Raw genomic sequence first — 22,102 nt, 5'->3', positions numbered from 1 at the left:
TAGATCATGTGCACTTCGTAACACTTGAGGGACACACCAGGATTTGCATTTTCTAGCACCAGCACATTTGAGGACTAATAGAAGTGAGTTATTTACTTAATTAGGATGCATCCAAGTAGGTTCAGTTTTGGTAATATTTATTTGACTGGATCATTAATAAGCCAGTTGACATACCTTTGCTGTTGTATAGTCTACTACTTTCTTTGTAGTCAGGTCACATTTGTTCCCTACCAACAACTTGTTAACATTTTCACTGGCATAACGGTCTATTTCTTGCAGCCACTGTTTTACATTATTGAAGGACTCCTAGAAGATAAGAGATTACTTTAAGTATTCCTTTCCAAGAAACCAGTGCCATTACAGTACCATTCATTATTCAGAAATTGGACACCGCCTTCACAAGTGCACTATTATAAATTGCATCATCTGCATATCCAGTGATAGTTTGTATTTCAGATGCTTTGCATGTATTTATCTCCTTGATGTTAAGCAAAAATGCTAGCATAGAAACACGTCTCTCCAAATGGTAGGAGCCAATACATAGTGTACTTAGACTTTCAGAAAGTCTATGATGAGGTCCCTCAGCAAAGGCAAGTCTTATCCATGACCACTTAAGTTAGCTTAAGAAGGATCAGTAATTGGTTAAAAGATAGGAAAGGGATAAGAACAAGTGGTCAGTTTTCACAAGGGGCAGAGGTAATAGCACAGTCCCCTCCCACCAGAAGTCTGAACTGACACCTGGGCTGCTCAGCATATTCTTAAGTGATTTGGAAAAGGGGTGAACAGTGAGGGTGCAAAATTTGCAAGCAATACAAAATTACTTGATAGTAAAGTCCAAAGCAGCCTGCATGGGGTGACGAAATGACAGATGAAATTCAATGTTAATAAGTGCAAAGTAATGCACATTGGAAAAAATATTGCTGACTACACATACAAAATGAAGGGGTCTAATTTAGCTGTTACCACTCAGACTGTGGAGTCAGCATGGATAATTCCCTGAAAACATCCACTCAATGTCAAGAGTGAACAGGATATTAGGAACAATTAGGGAATGGATAGAAAATAAGACAGAAAATATAACGCCGCCATAAATCCACAGTATGACCACACTTTGAATACTGTGTGCAGTTCTGGTCACCCTGTGCCAAGGATACTAGACTTGGAAAAGCTGCAGAGAAAGGCAACAGAAATTAGGGGTATGGAACAGCTTCCATATGAGTCGAGATTAAAGACTGGGACTCTTCAGCTTAGAAAAGAGATAACTAAGTAAGGGGGACTGTGACAGGTTTATAAAATCATAAGTGCTATGGAGAAAGTTATTTATCCCTACACATAATTAGCGGTCATCCGATGACCCCTAGCACCTAACTGAAAGAACTTCACACAACAGTCAACTTTTGGAATTCATTGCCGTAGGAGGTTGTGATGGCCAAAAGTAAAACTGGGTTCAAAAAAGGATTTGATAATCTCATGGAGGACAGGTCCACCAATGGCTATTAGCCAAGATGGCCAGGGAATGTAACCCCACGCTTTGAGTTTCCCTGAGCCTCCAACTGCCAGAAGCTGGGACTGGACCACTCAAAGTTGCCCTATTCTGTCCAATCCCTCTGAAACATCTGGCCACGGTCAGAAGACGGTACAGGATCTAGAAGGACCACTGGTCTGAGCCAGTGTGGCTGTTCCTCCTGGGGGAATTCTGTGCCACTCCACATGCACAGAACTTGTATCCACTGCAGAAAAATGCCTGACGGGGAAGGAACAGGAAGCTGCAAGAGCAGCCACATGCCCCTCCCCAGCAGCATGGCATGGCATGGCATTTCAATCACCCAGAGAGGAAAATCACTGCTGGGGGAAGAGAGGGCAATGGGACTGTGGACACCCCAGCTCGTGCTGGGCCAGACGCACCTTATCTGCCCAACCCCATGCATCTATACCCAGATGTTCCTGCCAAGTCTCGCCCCCCCCCCCCCCACCACCATGCCTCACTCATTGCATCTGGAGTCCCCTGCACCTGGCTCTCCTCAGCCCCACCCAGTGGCTCCTATCCTACACCAGGCTCATCTGCAAGTCCCACCTGGGTGAGGAGCACACTTCCTCCGTATGGAGTGACTGGGTCAGACCCACCCCCAGTTCCACACCTGCCCCCTTCTTCCAGCTGCCATTGCTCCCAAGCCATGGGGCAGGGTCACAGCAGGGAGCTGCTCCCCCATCAGCCCAACCACCATGCATCCGGACTCTCCACACCCAGACACCCCCACCAAGCCCCTTGCACCTGTCTTCCCTGTCAAGCCCCAACCCTCCTGCATCCAGATCCCTGCTGAGGCCCTCCCACAAGCCTCACCCCCTGCACCCAGCCCCAATGCACCTGGGCCACCCCACCAAGCCCCAACCAGCTGCACCCCACCCCACAAGCACCCTGCACCTAGATGGCCCCACACAGAGATACACACACACAGAGATCCTGCCAGGTTGAGTCTGCCCACCCACACCTGGTGGGCCTAGCACAGGGAGGGGGGGATTTTCTGGGGCAGGTCCAGCCTTTGCACTGTCAGGGTTGGTGCAGCCTCACTGCTGAATCAGTGTCCCTGGGGTGGGGGGTGGCTGCAGGGTGATCTCCCACCTCTGTGCAACCAGTGGCCTGTGTTCCCCACTGCCACACTGGAACCTCCACATTTATTGAAAAATAAAATTTGGTGCAAAATTTCCTCAGGAGTATCCTATGTTCTCCCAATCCTGCACTAGTGTATGCTGGTTCCTCTGACCTGGCCCTACTGCTTCCCTCAGCTCTAAAAAGACCTAGGGCTTCCGATCGTCTATCCCTAGCATTATGGAAGTCTCTAGTACACCCAGCCACAAATGTTTCCTCCAGGGTATGTATTGGACCAATGAGAGCTTCCTGCCCCAGGTCCTCCACTGTCTCTGCAGAGGAGCCTGGACTCCAAATAACTGGGAAACATGTTTGAGCTGTCAAAGCAGTACATAAGTAAAACTGGCCATATGCCAAGTACCATCTCATACAAGTGTAAGCTAAAGGAAAGGATGCTTTTTCACCTTTGTAAAACAAAGGCAGACACTGGACTACTAAAAAGTCAAACACATTGACAAGTGAGTTTTGAGTTGTTCTTTTAGGGCAAGCTTCAGAGAAAGCGGTTTTGTACTCTGTACTGAGGAGTGGTCAGCCAATTGTATTCTGTTCAGTTAACTGGGCTCCAGGGGCCCTAATCCATCTTCAGCTGTCTTCCCAACAAAAATCCCTACAAGCCATGCCACTGGAACCATTCATTCTGCAAAATGCATCAGTGAGCAGTAACTTGAATTCATGAGTTAAGTAACTAGGAGGGCAACAAGCATATTACAGAAGTTTGTTTTCATAGTGTTAGATGCCCTCATCAAATCTACAAGAAAAGAAGCCTTCAGGAAAGCCTATTATAATAGTTTGCCAAGATCATGCATGCATTGTGAGGGAAGTAAATTTGCTGATAAGATGTTTCCTATTCATTTAGGAGAAGGAAATAAATCCCATGTCACTGAAGATTCTCAACTAGCTTTCATTTCAGAAGGAATATAAAACAGTATGACAGCTCTCACCCTGGGAGTATCTGATAGTAAATCCTACTACAGCAATTCTGACTCTAGGCCACACAAAGCTTAAGTACATATGGAATAAAGCAGGAGCATTTGCCCTTGGAAAGTAGGAGTTTTCCTTCAGTTAACTTAAAGTCGAAGGCGTTTTAACCCTTTCATGCTAGTGTTGTTCCTGCTGCCAATACCAGTACATTTTAACATGTCCATGTCTCAGCTGCCTGTCAAGTTTTGTTGAAAGTTTTTCCCATCCCCACCTGACACCACTCCAACTTGAAGCCCAGAGGAATCAGCCATAAAACTAAGTCTGGCAGAACTAAGAAGTTTGAAGCTGTGTCTAACTTAAGTTTGTGTAATATTGGTGCAAGTCTGGAGAAAACTGATCAGTTAAAAATATTCAGCAAGTGTGACCAGATTTTTAGCATTCAGAAATACCAATTCATAGCCTATAAGGTGTCTGAGCATAATTCAAGAGCCAAATAAATCTACATCTGAAAGAACTGACTTTGTATAAGTTGGCCTAAGTTGTTTCTCAAGGTATAAAGTACTACGTGAGTGTCTAATTTAGACCTTACCTGGTCTGTAACATCATACACAACTATGATGCCATGGGCTCCTCTGTAATAACTGGAGGTGATCGTTCGAAATCTCTCTTGGCCTGCTGTGTCCCACTGCAAAGTGTGATAATTAAGACTGTTAGAGGTCTAAACAAAAAAGGTGTAACTGTACCAGAGAGACTAAAGTTTTATTTTTACAATCCAGTTAAAAGACTATCTAATGGCTGGACATCTGAAGTTCCCTGATTATATACAATCAGTTGGAATAGAAACATCCCTTAACAATGAACACCCTCAGAGAAGACAAGTCAGTCATCTTACCACTGCTTTACAAGACAGCCTACACAATAACTGTTCACTGAGCACCAGTCTTGTCACACATTTTAGAACTTCAGTGCAATGAAGCAGCCTCCCCCATACGAGAAAGATTACTGCAGCAGAACAAGCCTCTAAAATGATCCTTGCAAGTCCATAACAAGTAGATGGAAAAAACTATCATCTTCCTACAGTTTGATAATACTAACGGGCATCCTCTTTCCTCCTAAGAAACTTAATGAAAGTAGGCTAGCCAAAAGAACCACCACCCAAAGCCAACACAATGCTGTGAAGAATATTAAGGCAATCACCTTCAACTGGAATCCAACTTTAGGGCCACAGACTAGTTGCAGCAGTACCTCACACCGATCCCAGCCCACTCAAAAATGGCTTGTCAAGCCTTTTGTTTCCCAGATGTAAGATATGCAAGTGTTAAAACTGATTGCCTTTGAGGTATAGGCAAGGCGGGAAAGCAGGTAGAAACTAGTTTAAAGCCAATTTCTATCATAATAGGTCAAGGGCATGCTACTGAAGGCAGCTGAAGTCATGTTAAACTACTTCACTAAATCCTTGTCGACATTAGCAGAGACAACCATTGCCAACTGTTTCATCAGAAGTGCAGCTGAACTGCAGGTGTACCCAAAAAATAAGCTATGTTTAGCATCATTTCAGAAACCATTGTCAAAAATGTCTGATTCAACTGTATCAGCTATTACTGACATCTCTTGGGCTAGATTTATTGTTCTGCTACAATGCTTAAGTGTCACCTGGGCTGGTGAAGAGCAGCCCCCCATAGACAACCATAACCCGCCTGGTAATAGCCTTGATTTAGGAGGCACACCCACCTAGGGCAGCCCCAGCTCCACAACTGCTCCTGGGAAGGGGCAGGAGAGAAGAGAATCAGGCCAGGAGAAGGAGGGGACAGGACCAAGACAATCCTGCACCCCAATAAGGCAAGACTGGACCTAAACTGCACAGAAGGATGCACCAGCCCCCAAGAAAGGGAAGGGTAAGCCCTTGCGCCCCTCAGTGCAGGGATAAGATTGGTCCCTTTCCAGCAACAGTTTTACTAGTATAGATGAGCTTAACAATTGTAGCTTTTGGTTTTCTCAGAAGGGTTTTCATAGAAGCAAATCCATTTGTCTAAGTATATTAGTCACTAACTTTAGCAAGCCATCTACAACAACTTTGTATATTTAGCATGGGAAAAGTTAAATTATGAAACCACCACCTACAATAGTAGTTCTATTTTAAAGAATGCGTGAAGTGTTATAGACAATTTCTGACCTTAAGTGGCTAGAATGAGTTTCCAGCAGGCTCCTACTCTCACTAGAAGAGCTGCTTCTAGATTTAAGCTTTTTCCCCATAATATTTTCAGTACTAATGCAATACTTTGGTTCAAAGTTTAAGATCAACAATATTAAGAGTGCCCATGTCATAGTAGTAATATCTCCTTTATTGCAGAGTACTACAGCTCAGTGCAATTACATTAATTCAGATTGCGAAGTCACTGTCCCCTGTCTATTGGCATTCTTGAGACCAGAGAGTGTAGTGCAAGGAAAGTATGCTGTAGGTAGTCCATGCATTTCAAACCCTGGACTATTGCTAATGCTTGCTTTAGGCTTATTCCAAACCCAACTATATTAGTTTAGGTATTTTTGGCTCCTATCCCTATAGAATCTGGGCACTTTACATTACACAGAATACTTAAGTTACCCAAAATAATTAGTTACCACCATTTATTAGCCCTACCCATGCACTCCATGTTATGGTAGCCATTAAATACCTTGCTAGACAGGTCATCCTTGACCTGTCCTAAACTGGACAAGTTTTGTAGGCAAGAGCTTTCTATTGAAAATTGGGTGTATTCTAGGAACCAAAAACCAAAGCAGCTTGTAAGTGTTGCAGACACACAGGAGGAAAAAGTCATGTTTCCTGGTAGGCAGCTAAAGACCATTCAGGGATTTAAAGATAAAATTCTTCACATTTTACTCAAGTGGCTAGTACAAAGCATGTTCTATATGCCAATGGGGCAAAATGCAATTGAGACAGGCTGCTACATCTGCACTGAACTGTCCTTGAAGAACATCCAGAACCTTCAGTTCTAAGCAGAGCGTAATACAGTTTCACCTGAGCTAGATTAAGTAACTATGGCAAAGTGTAAGTCAGAGTGGAGAAGCTGCAGTTTGGCAGAATCAAGAAGTGTAATTTACACACATTGCTTGATATAAGGCAGGGGTCTAAGAGTGTTTAATACCACCTCACACAAAGACTAAGCCTATTAGGCCACGTGAAAGATGTATATACCAGTGGTATAGTTAATTCACTGTTACACTGTCACTTCTACACCCCTGCCAAAAATTCCCACCCCTTCTTTATGCAGCTCACATACTGAGGACACCCTCAGGCACCCAGCAAATATAGATTCTGGAGCGCCCAACTCCTCCCTCTGCACCTGTCTCTCTACAGAGATACAGTTCATGGGCCACTGCTTTCCTTCCCCTTTTCTCCTGAAGAATCAGTAATATCTGAGCCATTCTTCTCCTTGTCTTTCCCACCAAGAAGGGATGGATAGCAGTTCCCTCAATCTACTCTGCAGTTTCCACTCTTCCTAGGCAAGCTTCCCCCCCCCCCTCAAAAAGCCCGAACACACTTCAAAGAGGCACTAAGAGCAAAAATGGCCAAGTAAAGAATGCTTTTTACACAAAGCATATTTAGTCTGCTACTACTATATAGCAACTTGTGATAGTTCTATTTTGGTAGACATCCATTGGCAACAGAAGGTACTGAGGTCTACCTACTTATTACTTGACTTTGGTAAATTAAACATTAACTCCACTATACAGATGTGGGTAACTGTTAGTTTCCCAGTTTTAAAGGGCTTTGACATCTAAAGATAAAGCCTGTAAAGGCTAAGTGTTAATACTACATCCCCAAGTTGGTGTTTCAGCTAACTCAAGGTGTAAGGTTAATCTAAACATTCTTGCTAGCAGAAATAAATTTAGTATTAAGAATTTGAGCAATGCAGGTTAAGAGTGTTTACCTTCCTCAAGTGTTCAGGTTGAACTTTCCAGTTCACATCTTTCACTATGAGGCTTAGTTGTACACTAAAGACTAAGGATCAGTTACCCAAACACTAACCAAGTTGAGGTTCCTTCATTTAAGAGTACCAGCAAAGAATGTGTATGTACTGGGCAATTTATATTCAATGGTTTAAAGTTACGGCCATTTGCACAAAGAGCAAAGAGAGTTACTATAAAGCAGTTCCTTACAACACAAGGTAGATTTTCAGGCTATTTGTGTCTTAAAAGATCTGTATCTGAACCTGCATTTGTTAAATGACAAGTGTCCTCCACTATTCTTTAACCATCTTGATACTGGATTTAGCCCAAGTGTTTTCCTTATGCTTCATTTTTGTTCATAATCTAAGCAATTTGCAACTCTGAGATGCTGTTTAACCTTTCAGCTTAGGCGAAGACACACCTCTGTGCATCCTATAAAACTATCTACAAGCATTGTAATAAGTGCAGGTAGACAATCCTATCAAGAGCTAAGCGAGATATTCGCGTGAGAAATCTTAAGATTGAGGTACTACTTTTGATTCTCAAGGAAATGCTTGCTTACAACATGTTAATAACTATGCAACTTGGTTTTCAAAAACAATAGTTCGTACTTGCTTATTGAAACATTTGACAAGCAAATCTGCCCAATATTTTACTGGGCATACAAAAAATGTGCCCTGTGCCAGATCTATAAAGTTATGGATTAGTCAGAATTTACAGGATTACTATTAATAGCCTCTGAATATTATCTGAGTTAAGACACACTTACTATTTGAAGTTTGATAGTTTTCCCATCTAACTCTATAGTCCGGATTTTAAAATCCACACCAATTGTGCTGATGTAGCTTTCTGTGTATGTGTCATCCTAGAACCAGAGAAAAGAATAAATCAGTGATTACAAACCAATGAAATCTTAAATCTCTCTGTAGGAATATCAGATACCTATGGTGAAGAAACATTCATAAAATGCCTACACTCTACTTCTACATTATGTTAATTGGGGTGGGGTCTGTTTGAACAGTGCCTAACACAATGGGCCCTTGAACAAGGCCCCTTCAACACTACCAGCATATAAATAGGAGCTTTTGAAAATTTTCCTCACAGGTACTCAAGTCACTTTCAGAAATGGAACTAAGTCCTACTGACAGATTTAGGAGCCTAGATTTCATTAAAAGTCAATGGGACTTAGGTACCCAAGTCACTTTTGAAAGTTTTTCCTGGTCTCATTAGTTAAGAAGTGGGGAATCACCAGTTCTTACCCATTCATAAGTCATTGTGACAGAACAATCCAATTAGCTGTATCAGTAAAATATGGGACGAGAATAAGCAAAGTACCCTCTTGTACCCACCCATCTTCCCTTGGCATACCAACTCCCGGAAAGTCAAGTATCAGTCCCCTCAAATGGAAACACCTCACTTACAACTGCTTGAATAAAACTTTATATCATTGACAAAATAGCTTTGAAAGCATAACTGAACTTACTGCAAACCTAAGTAGAAGGCAAGACTTCCCAACACCAGAGTCTCCAATCAGAAGTAGCTTGAATAAATAGTCACTGCAAAGACAAAAGATATTATGTTAGTATTTATATACCACAAAATTTAAATTGGATATTTGAAGAACTTGAGTTACTCAGTCCATATACTTTGGTGTAATACAATTTCAAAGAAATAGCAATTTGCTACCATTATGGTCAGGAAATAAGATTACTATTCAGTCTTTACTGTTTTGTACAGTATACTTTATTTAAATAAAAGTAAACTCACATGTTGGAATGGAAGATTCAGTGTTTGAAGTATGTTCTTTACATTTGCAGTACTCATGTAATGTTTTGTCATGTAACAGAAATAGGATTGGTTTTAACTAGACCTTATTCTCCTTTGTGCACTCAAGTCAAATACATTACTGTCACAATTGTCGGTCAGTATATTCATGTTTCTAAATAGCAAATTCTCACAAGTAAGGATTTATTATCCTAGTACCAACTGTACTAAGGCGGACTCAACTAGCAAAAAGTCAGTAAAGATTATTATTAACAGTTGCCGCTAAGATCTGAGAGCCAACTCAAGCAAGCATGTACACCAAAATACCTGGTCACAGCAGAAGAATGAAAAGCTGGGGACTGACTTGTCTTTTCTAAATTAAAACGAGTAAAAAGTTTGATTCCACCTCCTTTTTTGGATCAGTACAATGTACCTACTCAGTACCAAAACAGAATGTGCCTTCTAAAGTTTGCTCAATTACACCCTTGTTGCTAAAAAATTGAACATTGTCAGTCAAATCTTAATGGATTTTTTTTTAAACTGGCTGAAGTTTGTCTTTAAGCCTCAGAAGGAAGGCTAACAGTGTAGTGTGCAACTCAATGATTTGCTAACAGCCATCACTGAAATGTAAGCGATTGTATTCTCAGTGTCTTAATGAAGACAAGAGCATTTGATAGTCTTGGCTGAGTAAGAGCTAAAGATGACAGCAAATCATTATCTATTCCATTCCACTCACATTACCTTTAGTTTAGGCAGAGAGTTTGCTACTGGCAAACCAGAACAGAGATTTTCATGCTCCAAAAAGGTGTCCAATGTGACACTACTCTGTGGAGCTGCCTAGAACTAATCAACTATGAACTCTTTACTCTGACCCTTGTTACCTAAGTGTATCAGGTCAGAACTGACCATTTATTAGCTAAAGATCCCAGCCACCAGAATGACAAATATGGAATGTGGAATCAATACTGCTAAGGCATTTGTACTTTTTAAACCAGCAATATTAAGGATTCAAACCTGAGAAACTAAGTTAACTACACCTTGTAAATTTTAAAAAAGGTATTGATTTAATACTTCAGTATTGATGCCAATATTACTATACTGAAGTCTGAATACCAGACAGCTGCCACTTACAACCAACCAAGGAAGTTAAAGCCTTGAGTTCTGAGATTCCGCCCTTTGGCAAAAAAATCTAAGATACCATTTTATTGGTTTAAACAAGCTTCAACTTCAAGAGAAATGAGATTCTATTTCATTAATACTAGCAGCCTAAGTCTATTGATCCAAATATAAGTCAGTCATAACTCAAGACAAATAGGGCAGTGTAACACTAAAAGAGATCAAAGCTTCTGTAGGAGACATGCATTGTACTGAAGAGTAGCATTTTGTTGTCTCCTGAAAAAAAAAGTCTACACTGACAACTCCCTATTTTAAAACCTATAATCATGACGGTTATAGGGCAGTGGCATTAAGCCACCCCTGAACTATAGTTTGGGCCACATTTGTCAGTGATTTTCAAATATCTATTTATGTGATTAAATGTCTGATAGCATAGAAAGACATCCTGCTCATCTCTGGTACATCTGGAGCTGTACATTGGTCATTCCTATACTCTGGCAGGGAGATACGATAAAATACTCTTTTCCAGACACATGGAGGTGCCATTTGAGACTGTTTTTGTAAGTCATTTGACTACTTTTCATGAGACTATGTAACAGTGTAGGGAAATAGAATTGAGAGACCTTATGACAATTATACTCATTAACAAACATCTTTATCAACTGTTTAAAACATTAACATTTCTCAGCTATACAGATCTGATGCTGGTGTAAGGAAATTTGTACTAAAGTTGATCACTACAGCAAACAGCATAACTTGAAGTTAAAATCTGGAACACCTACTTATGAGAAAATTGATCATCATCAAGATACCAAATTTAAGTGATCACATACAGTTTGCTTCATATTGCCATGATGTATTATAGCAGCCTAAACCAGTGGCTCTCAACCTTTCCAGACTACTGTACCCCTTTCAGGAAATTGATTTCTCTTGTGGACCGCCAAGTTATGACTCACTTAAGAACTACTTGCTTTACAAAGTCAGACAAAAAATACAGAAGTACAATAGCATACTATTACTGAAAATTGCTTACTCTCATTTTTTACCATGTAATTATAAAATAAACCATTTAGAATATAAATATTGTACTTACATTTCAGTGTACAGTATATAGAGCAGTATTAACAGGTCATTTGTGTATGAAATTTTAGTTTGTACTGACTTCACTAGTGCTTTTTATGTAGCCTGTTGTAAAAGTAGGCGAGTCTTCCTGAGTTGATGTACCCCATGGAAGACCTCTCTGTGCTGCCAGAGGTAATCTGGTTGAGAACCACTGGCCTAAACTACAGTTAATAACTTGCAAAGAACCAGACAGTATTTATACTGCAATATTTTAAGTTGAATGGACATTTAGCTTAGTCATACTCTTCACACCACCATTTGAACAATCCACTTGCCCAGAAGATATTCCTGACCACTGAGGGGGAAATGCCATCAACTTCAGTAGAACCCAAGCATTCATTTAAAGATTACAGCCTTCCAAACGTCATGTTTAAAGAGATGCACCACTATTTCTGCCCACTCTCCTCCGTCTACCTTCTCTGCATTTCTTTCCTTGCAGTATCCCCAGATCCCCCACCTTTATGGGTTGTATTGCCATCTCACCTCCATTTCATCTGCTGAATGGATAAGCAGTAAGAAAGTTCTTGACATTTTAAATGTCATTATGCTTTGAAGTTAGTATTCCAGCCTGAGCAATGGGAGACCAAAAAAATTATCAGACCCTGTTGTGAAACAATGGTATTCTCTTACCACCTCCACCACTCCAGCATGGTTTAGTGGATAGGGCATGGACAGATACTCAGAAGACCTGGGTTCTATTCCAGGATCAGACACTTGACCTTGCACCGACTGTCTTGTTGGATTAGATAGTAATCATCTCTTCCCCAAAAGCTTACATTTCTGTAAATCCTCTAAAACAATAGGACCCTAATCTCAGGGCTGAGCAACAAGCAAAGAATCACATGATATGGAGTCCTTCAGTATTTACAAGAGAATCAAACAGCCCTTTAACTAAAACTGCCTATTAGATGATTACCTACAAATGACTGAAGACTGCAACTACTCTAGAATGGTCCTGCAGCATAGAGTTAGCCTGTTCTAGACCAAAAAAGGGGTATTGAGTTATGCTCCCTATACCCTAGTAAGGTTAGACAAGAGCGTTCTTACCTTTAGAGTCAGCAACTTGAGGAAACACTACTCTAGCTATGTACAAGAGGCTATGCTAAGTTTAAGGTAAACCGCCAGAGACAGGAAGACAGACTTGAAGCTGACCACTCATTACTTAGCCACAGGAGTTTCACAATATAGAAGTGACATCTGGAATCTTCTCAAGTGGACAAGTCAAGGATAGTCTTAACTTTCCATTAGCTTGACTGGTACTACCTATATGAATTCCCCTAGCACTGCCCATCAGCTGGACACCAATTAGCTGGAGGAAGTTTAAACATTCCCTCCATCTCCATAACACTGGAAAGAGCTGTAGGTAAAATCCAAATACTAAGATCCCCACCACTTTTGTTTCCTAAGCAACACACAGTGATAGCACTTTGGCACTAGCCAGGGATTAGCAAGTGTATGATAGCTGGGTGAAGCCTTCACCCAGCGCTCTCTCTTTTTTTTTTTTATTAAATATAAAAAGGCTAGTCATTCTAAAGCCAAGTTAGAAGTACAAGGAGGTGTTTTCTCTTTTAAGGTTTAGCTTCTATAACCTATCACATTTACCAAGCACATATATATTTGGGAGAATCTAGGATTGGTTTTTGACCAGAAGTACAAATATGTAAGTTTAAGATTTCTATTTAAAAAAGTTTCTAGATCAGGAAAGACGTAGGAGTTTACAGTTCAAGGGTTCTCAGCATTTTGTATGTCATCCACCAAGTCATGTGTTCATAAGAGCTAGAAATAAAGTAAGTTTACCTGCTTACAGAAGTGTTGCCCAAAGTTTTTAATAAAAATCCCTAGCAATTTGGAAGTGGAGACAAGTAAGCCAAGCATATTCCATAATTAAGGTTTTACAGACTGAAACTTGTTACAACTTCTAAATCTGACTTCTCTAAAGATTGGATTACTGGAAGTGTGACTATTAGCTACAGTATCCTGCTTAGGGCTAGCATGCAGAAAACAAAATGGTCACAACAGCTTTAAATTCTGTTCTAGACAAGGACTTAGATCAGGGGTTCTCAAACTGGGAGTTGGGACTCCTCAGGAGAGGGGTTGTCACAAGCGGTCAGCCTCCACCCCAAATCCTGCTTTGCATCCAGCATTTATAAATTAAAAACGCTTTAATATATTTAAGGGGGAGTCCACAATCAGAGGCTTGGTATGTGAAAGGCATCACCAGTACAAAAGTTTGAGAACTACAGACTTTAGATATTTTAAAGAGAAAGCCATACTGGTCCATGAGTTTGTTTCAGTGTTTACTTATATCAATCCTGTTCTGAGCCTCTGCCTTTCCCTCCAGCCTTCTTGACAATTCTGCCTCATGCTCTCCCAAAACAAAATGAGCATGCAAAAAGATTAGACAGGCAGCCACCTGAAGGCAGCTGTTCTGAGAGAAGTGCTGCTACTAGCCATAGGTTTGGAGCAGCAGAAAGGCAGGCAGTTTTAGTGAGGAGTGGAGGACAAAGTACATGACAAGTGGCCCACTATTTGTCCTCTGGCCATAAGGGTCAGGCCTTCAGGCCCCTAAGGGCAAAGAGCCTTGCTGTAAGCCAAGAAAAGACACAGCAACTCTAAGTGAAATTGGAGACTGACTCAACAGCTCAATTGAGAAACTTTGGAGTAGTTCTGCTCATTTCTAATTTAGACTGAACAGTAGAGTAAAGTGAGCCATGCAGTAGTTCTCTCATCTACAAAGCCAGCAAGATGCTTCTAGCAAGAGACAAGCTAGTGCTTCGATATTACTGTTGTGAACAATTCTAAGATTCAGAAGGGACACATTCCTCATTTTAGAGCACAGAATAGCTTAGTGAAGATTCTGAAAGATCCACTATGGTCTTGTCTTCACTGGGAAGACAAACGTATGTTCTTAGCACCTGTTAGCTAAGAAATTAAAAGCCAAAAGACAAGGCAGCTGTAAAATTAATGTATTAGCAGGCATAGGTAAACTAAGCTCTAGTGCAGTGGCTCAAACTTTTTTACTGGTGACTCCTTTAACATAGCAAGCCTCTGAGTGCGACCCCCCCTTATAAATTAAAAACCACTTTTTATATATTTAACACCATTATAAATGCTGGAGGCAAAGCAGGATTTGGAGTGTAGGTTGACAGCTCATGACCCCCCCATGTAATAACCTCATGACCCCCTGAGGGGTCCCTACCCCCAGTCTGAGAACCCCTGCTCTAGTGTATACCTCAACCTGCCTGGTCATCACTAGGATCTTTCCTCATGTCAGTCACCACACATTAAGATGGCCAAGATAGGCTGCACACAGTATCAAAAACTCCTTTAAAAGTGCCTCCATCTTATATGCTGGCATTCATGATCAGCCACAGAGCCCTATAAAATTTGTAATAGCTTTTTGCAGGTCACAATGCAACTCTCATATTTGGCATGGCAACAATCCCTCCCCCATAATGGAGTGGGCCAGGCCAAACCTGAGTGGTGCTGTGACCCTGCATGTGACATCTCAACTTCCAGGGTAGGGAGCCAGGCCCAGCCCTGTGGGACAGGACTGCAGCTGCAGGGTGAGTTTATCTTGTTTTATAAGTTGTGTTTTATTTTGTATTTGGGAAAAACATGGGGCTGTAATCATCAGGAATGGGAAAGATCTAAGGTTCTTTGGGCAACTTCTGCTGTGCATTTCCTTGTTTTGTAGTGCCGGGAATCTCACCTCTCTTTTGTCAGGCTAGCTTCTATTTTATAATGTGTTTGCGCTCTTTAGTTTATATTAACTTTGAGTCAGGGCTGGTGTTGGTTTTTGCCTAGCAGAGAAGAAGTCCTAAGGGATGTAGATTGAGGCCTCAAAGCATTACATCAATTATTTTAAAAAAAAAAGAGGGTGTCCCCCCACTATACTTTGAAGGAATTAGCGTCACTGTGAAAGAGTGACAATATTACTAGCACCAAGAGTTTCCTTATGGAAAAGTGTCCAAACCTGGAAAACTTACATCAAACTTTATCAAAAGAAAGATGGCATTGGTGGATATATCATGATGCGACCCATATGGAAGGAATTTGGTGTGTGATGTAAACATGAGGTCTGCCCCTGTGCTCTGAAGTAGCACTTTATGTATGCAAGGAAGTGCATAGATATCCTCAAGTGACTTCAGTATCCATAGCTATGGTGGACCCAGAGCCACGAACAGAATAACTGAAGACTGTTTCTCTATATGAATGAACCTGGATTAAAGTAAGGGCCTAATAGCCACATTTGTCATAACAATCCTAACAAGGGAGAGTTTCCATTAACACTTAGAGCACCTGGGTGGAAAAATACAGCCACGGGAGAACAGCTGCAGTTTATCATTTTCAATCCACTTTCTCCAGAATTCACAAAAAGATCAGCAACTAAATCCTAGCAAGCTAAAGTAAAATGTTCGGTTGCCAGATCTTGTCTGATTTTTGGCTAAAGCATCTGGCTGGAGTATCTTCGTTTAACATCACTACAGGTGAATTTCTTTATTTAGACAGGTTATGTGGGACTCTGTAGCTTAACCTGTGCATAATGCATTCATGTAGCTGCAGATAGCCATATGATTGCCCCATATGTAACTGCTGCATAATTGTGTCCTGTAATTTAAGCTTTTTCAAAAGTTAAGTCTAGCCCTTATGGTTGAAAAGAACCTTCATGAAGTGTACTGAATGTAAGTGGATGAAATTATGTCAGCAGACATTCTCAAGCAGCTGGGAAGTGTGAACTTCTCCCAGTCATTATGATGGGGAGTTAACAGTGAACTTGGATTCAGCATCAACTATTTCAATGCTGGACCTTAGATAAACAAGCTAGTGTAACTGTCCATTGTGGGATATAGCAAGTTGTAGGGCGAGGTGTAGCAGGGCAGCTCCAAGCCATAAAGCAGTGGTTCTTAACCTTTCCAGACTACTGTACCCCTTTGAGGAGTTTGATTTGTTTTGTATACCCCTCAAGTTACAGACTGAAAAACTACATGCTCACAAAATCAGGAATTAAACTTTTTTTTAAAAAAAGTGTGTCAACACACTATTATTGAAAAATTGCATTCTCCTCATTTTTACCATGCAATTATACAATTAATCAGTTGGAATATAAATATACTATACACTGAAAAATACATAGCAGTATAAACAAGTCACTGGCTATATGAAATTTTAGTTTGTACTTACTTTGCTTGTGCTTTCTATGTAGCCTGTTGTAAAACTAAGCAAACATTTTCCTGAGTTGATATACCCCTGGAAGACCTCTGCATACCCCCAACAGTACATGTACCCCTGTTGAGAACCACTGCAATAAAGAATTACTAGGCTGAAGGGAACAAAGGCTTTTGAATCCTCTTTACTTTAAGGTAAGTTTATGGCCAATCTCCCCTTGCCAAAAAGGTGAGGGGAAGGAGATGCTTACCCTCCCAGTGTCCAAAACCCTCAGTTTCCTCCTCAGTAGCAAAGGTATCAAGGCTGCCTCTCAAAAAAAGTGTCCCTATCCAACTTCTGACAGTACTTTCAATGCTATTATACATTTACATTACAAAAAAGCCAACACACAAAGTTTGGGTACATAACTGCATCTAAAATATAATACTATGTTGAGGTTATACTTTTTCATATTTGATTCATTAAAAGCCTGCCACCAGATTTCTCATTTGCCACAGTGTTGTAGAAATCAGCCATAAGGAATTCTTGGGGATTGGTTTCTCCAAGCTCCCTGTCAGCCAAAGTGGGGACATGGAGGAACACAGCACCCCACTCAGATGCCCTTCCGGAGCTCATTCAAGAGTTTTATGCGCTACAACAAAGAGTGGACCATGGACTTCTGATCAGCCAACATCTGTTTTCACCCAGCATATGCACATCAAAGATGTGTGGAAGTAGGGTGCTTTGGTCCTTCCAGGCTTAAACTGACAGACCAAGGCAGTTGGGAAGGAGGGCTTGGGGTTACATGGTTTGTCTAGATCAGTTTTGCAACACAACAGGAGTGTTCCTGTCCACACAAGTTAAGGGCACACTGGTTATATAACAGTTACTAGCATGGTTTTAACCCTAATGCAGAAAGAACATGAGACTAGGTGATCCCTTATGTAAGACCAAAATTGATAATGTAGTAGAAATTTGTGTCCCGATTTAAAGTGTTCTTTAGGATTTTGTACCCAGTGTTATAAAAAGAATAGATGTGTTCTTGGTGATAGACATCTACTGCAATCCCTAAAACTCTTAAATTCTTTATTCTGCTACCAAAAACTTTGACTAGGAGGGGAGATTGGTTGGTTTTCTTTTATAGTCTCATTAAGCTCAGATTTTACTTAAACAATGTGATAGTTACTCTGAAAGATGAGGTACCATTAGTTCTACCATGGCAGCAAGAGAAGAGTTGCACTGTTTAGAAATACAATGAAGGTGAAAAGAAGAAAATCTCATTTAAAGGAAGATAAAAAGCAGAGTTAAGTCAACTTATGATTGATTAAAGTTATTTATTGCACTCCAACAGTAAGTGGAAAAACCCACAATATTTACACTTTAAACGCGAACTTGCCCTACACTGGAGAAAGCAGCATTTTTCTTATTTGCAAGAATACCTGCAATTCAGTAATAGAAAGTCCGTAAGCAAGTTCTAAGAATTAGAATGGACCATTCCAATAAGAGTATAAAAGAAAGTAAAGACAGTCTAAGTTTGAAAAGTATCAGAAGTTTCATAGGAGAAAAGTAATGAGTAAGGAATTTCTAACCCATGGATTAGTGAAGTCTCCAGAATATACACTTTCTAGAAGTCCAGAAAGGAATTTAACCCTCAAGTTGTATTTCCTGTAAGGGATGTGCTTTAATCTTCCCCTTTAATCTTTTCCATTCAGACTAGTTACTTTATAATTTAAGAGTGGCATGGTTTGGTCACTTTGGAAGTCAATGGAAATCCTTTATTCTCCAAAGAATAGTGTACAGCAGCCTCCAACCCTGTGGCAGGGTGAAGAGTGCTATATCTGGTTAACTAATTTCTGTGATAAAAATAAAACTAAGGATTGATATTAATGAACTCTTGCATCCCTCTTCATTTTAGATTTCAAGCTTTGAATAGTACAAAAAAGCCAGCATTATCCAATCTAAAGTGTGCATTTGTACAAGTTTTTTCCATATTGAAGCTAGCTTTTCTAACATTAAATGCCAGTTTTTCAAACCGAGTATGCAACAGCATACTCTCTTCTTTAGAGATGCTATTCTTCTGAAAGGGTGTTTACATTCACATTGATACATACAGGTCTGTCAACAACTGCTCCCACAAGCTGAACAAAACCAAGATGAAAATTAGTACACCTACACGCCTCATAATTCCCTGAAAAAAAAAAAAACACTACTCAAACATTTAACAACAGTCAGATTTTGCATGATGTAGAGTTTCTGCCCACTGGTCTCACCTTATAATTAAAATTAGGACTAAATTTGTCACATTACCTTATGTATTTTTCTCCTTGTTTTGTTTTACTTGCCAACTTGTAAAATTTAGTAATTTTCAGTGAGTCCCTTAGTCACTGGAAAACTAGTTCTAGTAAAATGAAATATTTGTGTGTAAATTGTTTTATCTGAAAACAAGTTGTGCAAGTACTTCCCATCCTTCCAGACATATCATGAACATAGTAAAAAAAATAAATACACCTTGTCTCTTCTCCCCCCCGTTAAATGTTACAACATTTTAGTCAAGTGTTTCTGAACTTCTCCAATAGTTGGAATCACTAACAAGCTTTCATTATAGCATTTGCTCTAGCCTATTTATTATTAGATCTTGTAGGGAGTTGTCCAGATTACTGAATATTTCAAAAAGTCAAATGATTGTGAAAATGCTTTGATAATCTGCAAGTCTTTACATTCACTGATCATATGTAACCATATGTTTGAGAAGTGTTTTTGCTGAAGTCACACAAACTTGTTATATAATCCTATCAAGAAGCAAAGCTAGCCAGCTTTACAGAAACAAACCAAACATCCTGGTTTGTCTTGAAGTCCAAGATTAAACTTGACCCAGAACCATTCTGATCTTGAATTTGGGGGTTAAATTAATTCTTTCAACAATGATTTACCCTTCAAAGGATTTTTACCATTTATCAAGAGATTTCTGAAGTGCTTCTCCTTTCAAGGCTGCTTCTAATTAGCCAGCACAAAAAACACACAAGGTTGTGATCATATGTCAACCAAGGAATTCAAAAGCCACTGTCACAGAGAAGTAGTCCCACTATGTAAAAGCAAACCTTTAGAATCATAAAAGATTTGTTTCTGGATTTACAGATATTTAATTTTATCAAGAAATATCTAGACATAGCCAAAAACTAAGTCCACAACTGAATCACCCTTGCTTTCCAATATTCAAAACACTAATTTTGTGATAGTGGACAGAAAGGTAAATCTAGCTTCATTTATCCCAATCTGAAATGCAAAGAATGCTAGAAGAAAATAAAGGATTTTTAAAATTCACTTCAGTATCTACAGTATTAGATACAAATAGAGCTTGTTTTCACATTTTCTTTAATTATAAGCATGGATTCTGTTCTCTTGTACGCTGGCAAATTGAGAGAGCAAAAAAAGATTGTCCAACTTTTCAGAGGTGGCAAAGTCACACTACTCTTAGCAGCCTCCTGGCAACAGTAACTAGGCACCTCAGTCAGCTCTACTCCCAAAGTAGTGACTATTAAAATAAATAAAAAAACCAAACATTTAAGTTGATCAAAAACTGTCACTTAAGTTGCAGTGCTATTATTAATAAGTATATACTATTTTTCATCCATAAATGCCTCTATCTCCAGTTCAAAGCACCACCTGTAGCAGTGGTTCTCAATCAGAGGTCCAGGCCCCTTGGGGGGCTGCGAGCAGGTTTCAAGGGGGCCACTAAGCAGGGCCAGCATTAGACTCACTGAGTCCCAGAGTACAGAGTTGAAGCCCCACCACATGAGGCTGAAGCCCAGGGGCCTGAGTCCCACTACTCAGGGCTGAAGCCAAAGCTTGAGCAGTGTAGCTTTGTGGGGGCCTGATGCTGATCCTGGCTTTTATATGCCAAAAACCAGTTATTGTGGCACAGGTGGGCTGTGAAATTTTTACAGCATATTGGGGGGCGGGGGCTCCCTCAGCAAGAAAAAGGTTGAGAACCACTGATCTATAGAAATATTTCACTATCAAGGCACAGTATTGCAAAATCTACATAAGCAAGAATGTGTTTTGCAAGAGCCATGTGACACACACATGACTTGCAGCTAAAATGAAGGGTGGACTTCTGAATGTTAAGCTGCCAACAGCAAGTGGTCAGAAAGATCCACTTTCACAAGAACTAATTTTTCCAGGTTTTTAAATCCTTGGTCCCCTTTCTCTCCAAGGAGAAACTTAATATTTTAGGGACCGAACAAGCCTTAGTAGAGTCTTAAGCATACAATGGCAGTGAGATTTACTTGAAAAATCAAATTAAGTTCTTCCTTCTCCTGCAATGGTTACCTGGATGAAAGTTAAAAACAAAGTTTACTATGAACGTCTGGTCTACCGTTTCTCATGTTAGAGGAGAAAATGCCATTAACTTTTCATGACAAATCATGAAACCTCCTCACTCCCTATCTGTGAGGATTGCCAAGTGTAACCCAAACTCTCCAGAGAGCATAAAAAGCCATATTGGTTTCTCTTTTCATTCATCTTAATTGTGTGTTTTTCCGTGGCATTTTGTACGGAGCAAAAGCGATTTGAAAGATTGACTGGAAGAGGTGATCATTTGCTTTACAGTCTGTTAATAACCAATGAAAACGGACTCGAGTTTGCCAGGGCTGTACACAAATCGCTCCTGGCATCTCAAAAGTTGGGGGGGACCCAAAGCCTAGCCGGTGACCTCAGGTCCCCCTCCCATCCCCCTTCCCCAAACCCCAGTGACCTGCACCCTCTGTTAAGGCCCAGGAGACGCTGCCCTGCCCCTCGCAGGCAGACAGGTCATGTTTACTACCCCCCCCCCCCCCAAAGAAAAAAAGCAAAGCGCTGTAACCAAGCCCGCGGGCCAATGAGGTGCTCGCGGCCACTCATCCTGGCTGAAGGATGCCGCCACCTGGCTCTTACCCTGCGCTTCCCACGGCAGCTCTCACACCCCGGCCCCACACCCTCCTCTCCTCCCCCCAACCCCCCGTCGCCCTCAGACAGCCCACCCCACCCAACCTGCCCCCCACCTCTCCCAGCCCCACCGCATCCCTGCCCCGGCTCGCATCACCCCTCGCCGGGAGGCTGACACAATGAGCCTTCCCCCCGCCTCCCTCACAGCGGGTCCTCCTCCCCTCCCTCATACCGGGCGGGCGCCCCCGCGCAGTGCCACCCCCCCGGACTCACTATTCGGGATTCATGCTGGACATGTCAGTGGGGACCCCGCGGCCTCTGGAGAACGAGCTCGCTCTGAGGAGTAGCGGCGGCCAGACCCCCCCAGCGGGAGCTCCGCAGATGCAGGCGTCCGACGGGGCAGCGGAGGCAGCAGCTTCTCCCCCGTCCCCTCGCAGGCGGCGGCCTCCGCTCTGAGCTCCTCAACCCAAAATGGCTGCCAGCCCCGAACCAGGAAACAGGGAAACCTCTCCC

At 41.2% G+C, this 22,102-nt stretch overlaps 1 protein-coding gene across 1 annotated transcript in view; it reads right to left on the bottom strand.

Moving 5' to 3' along the window:
• Window positions 1–22,102, bottom strand: part of RAB1A (RAB1A, member RAS oncogene family) — a 24,419-nt gene extending 2,317 nt beyond the window's left edge. The window contains exons 1-5 of the mRNA XM_074949566.1: window positions 21,863–22,102; window positions 9,000–9,072; window positions 8,286–8,381; window positions 4,158–4,253; window positions 175–306 (exon numbers count right to left, since the gene is read on the bottom strand). Coding sequence (XP_074805667.1) covers window positions 175–306; window positions 4,158–4,253; window positions 8,286–8,381; window positions 9,000–9,072; window positions 21,863–21,885 — 420 coding nt within the window. The 5' untranslated portion in view covers window positions 21,886–22,102. The remainder of the gene's footprint in view (window positions 1–174; window positions 307–4,157; window positions 4,254–8,285; window positions 8,382–8,999; window positions 9,073–21,862) is intronic.

The sequence above is a fragment of the Natator depressus genome, chromosome 3 (assembly GCF_965152275.1).
Source record: "Natator depressus isolate rNatDep1 chromosome 3, rNatDep2.hap1, whole genome shotgun sequence".
In the NCBI taxonomy this organism is placed as follows: domain Eukaryota; kingdom Metazoa; phylum Chordata; order Testudines; family Cheloniidae; genus Natator; species Natator depressus.
Note: the sequence above shows the minus strand (reverse complement) of the source record. Positions and strands in the feature narration are given on the sequence as shown.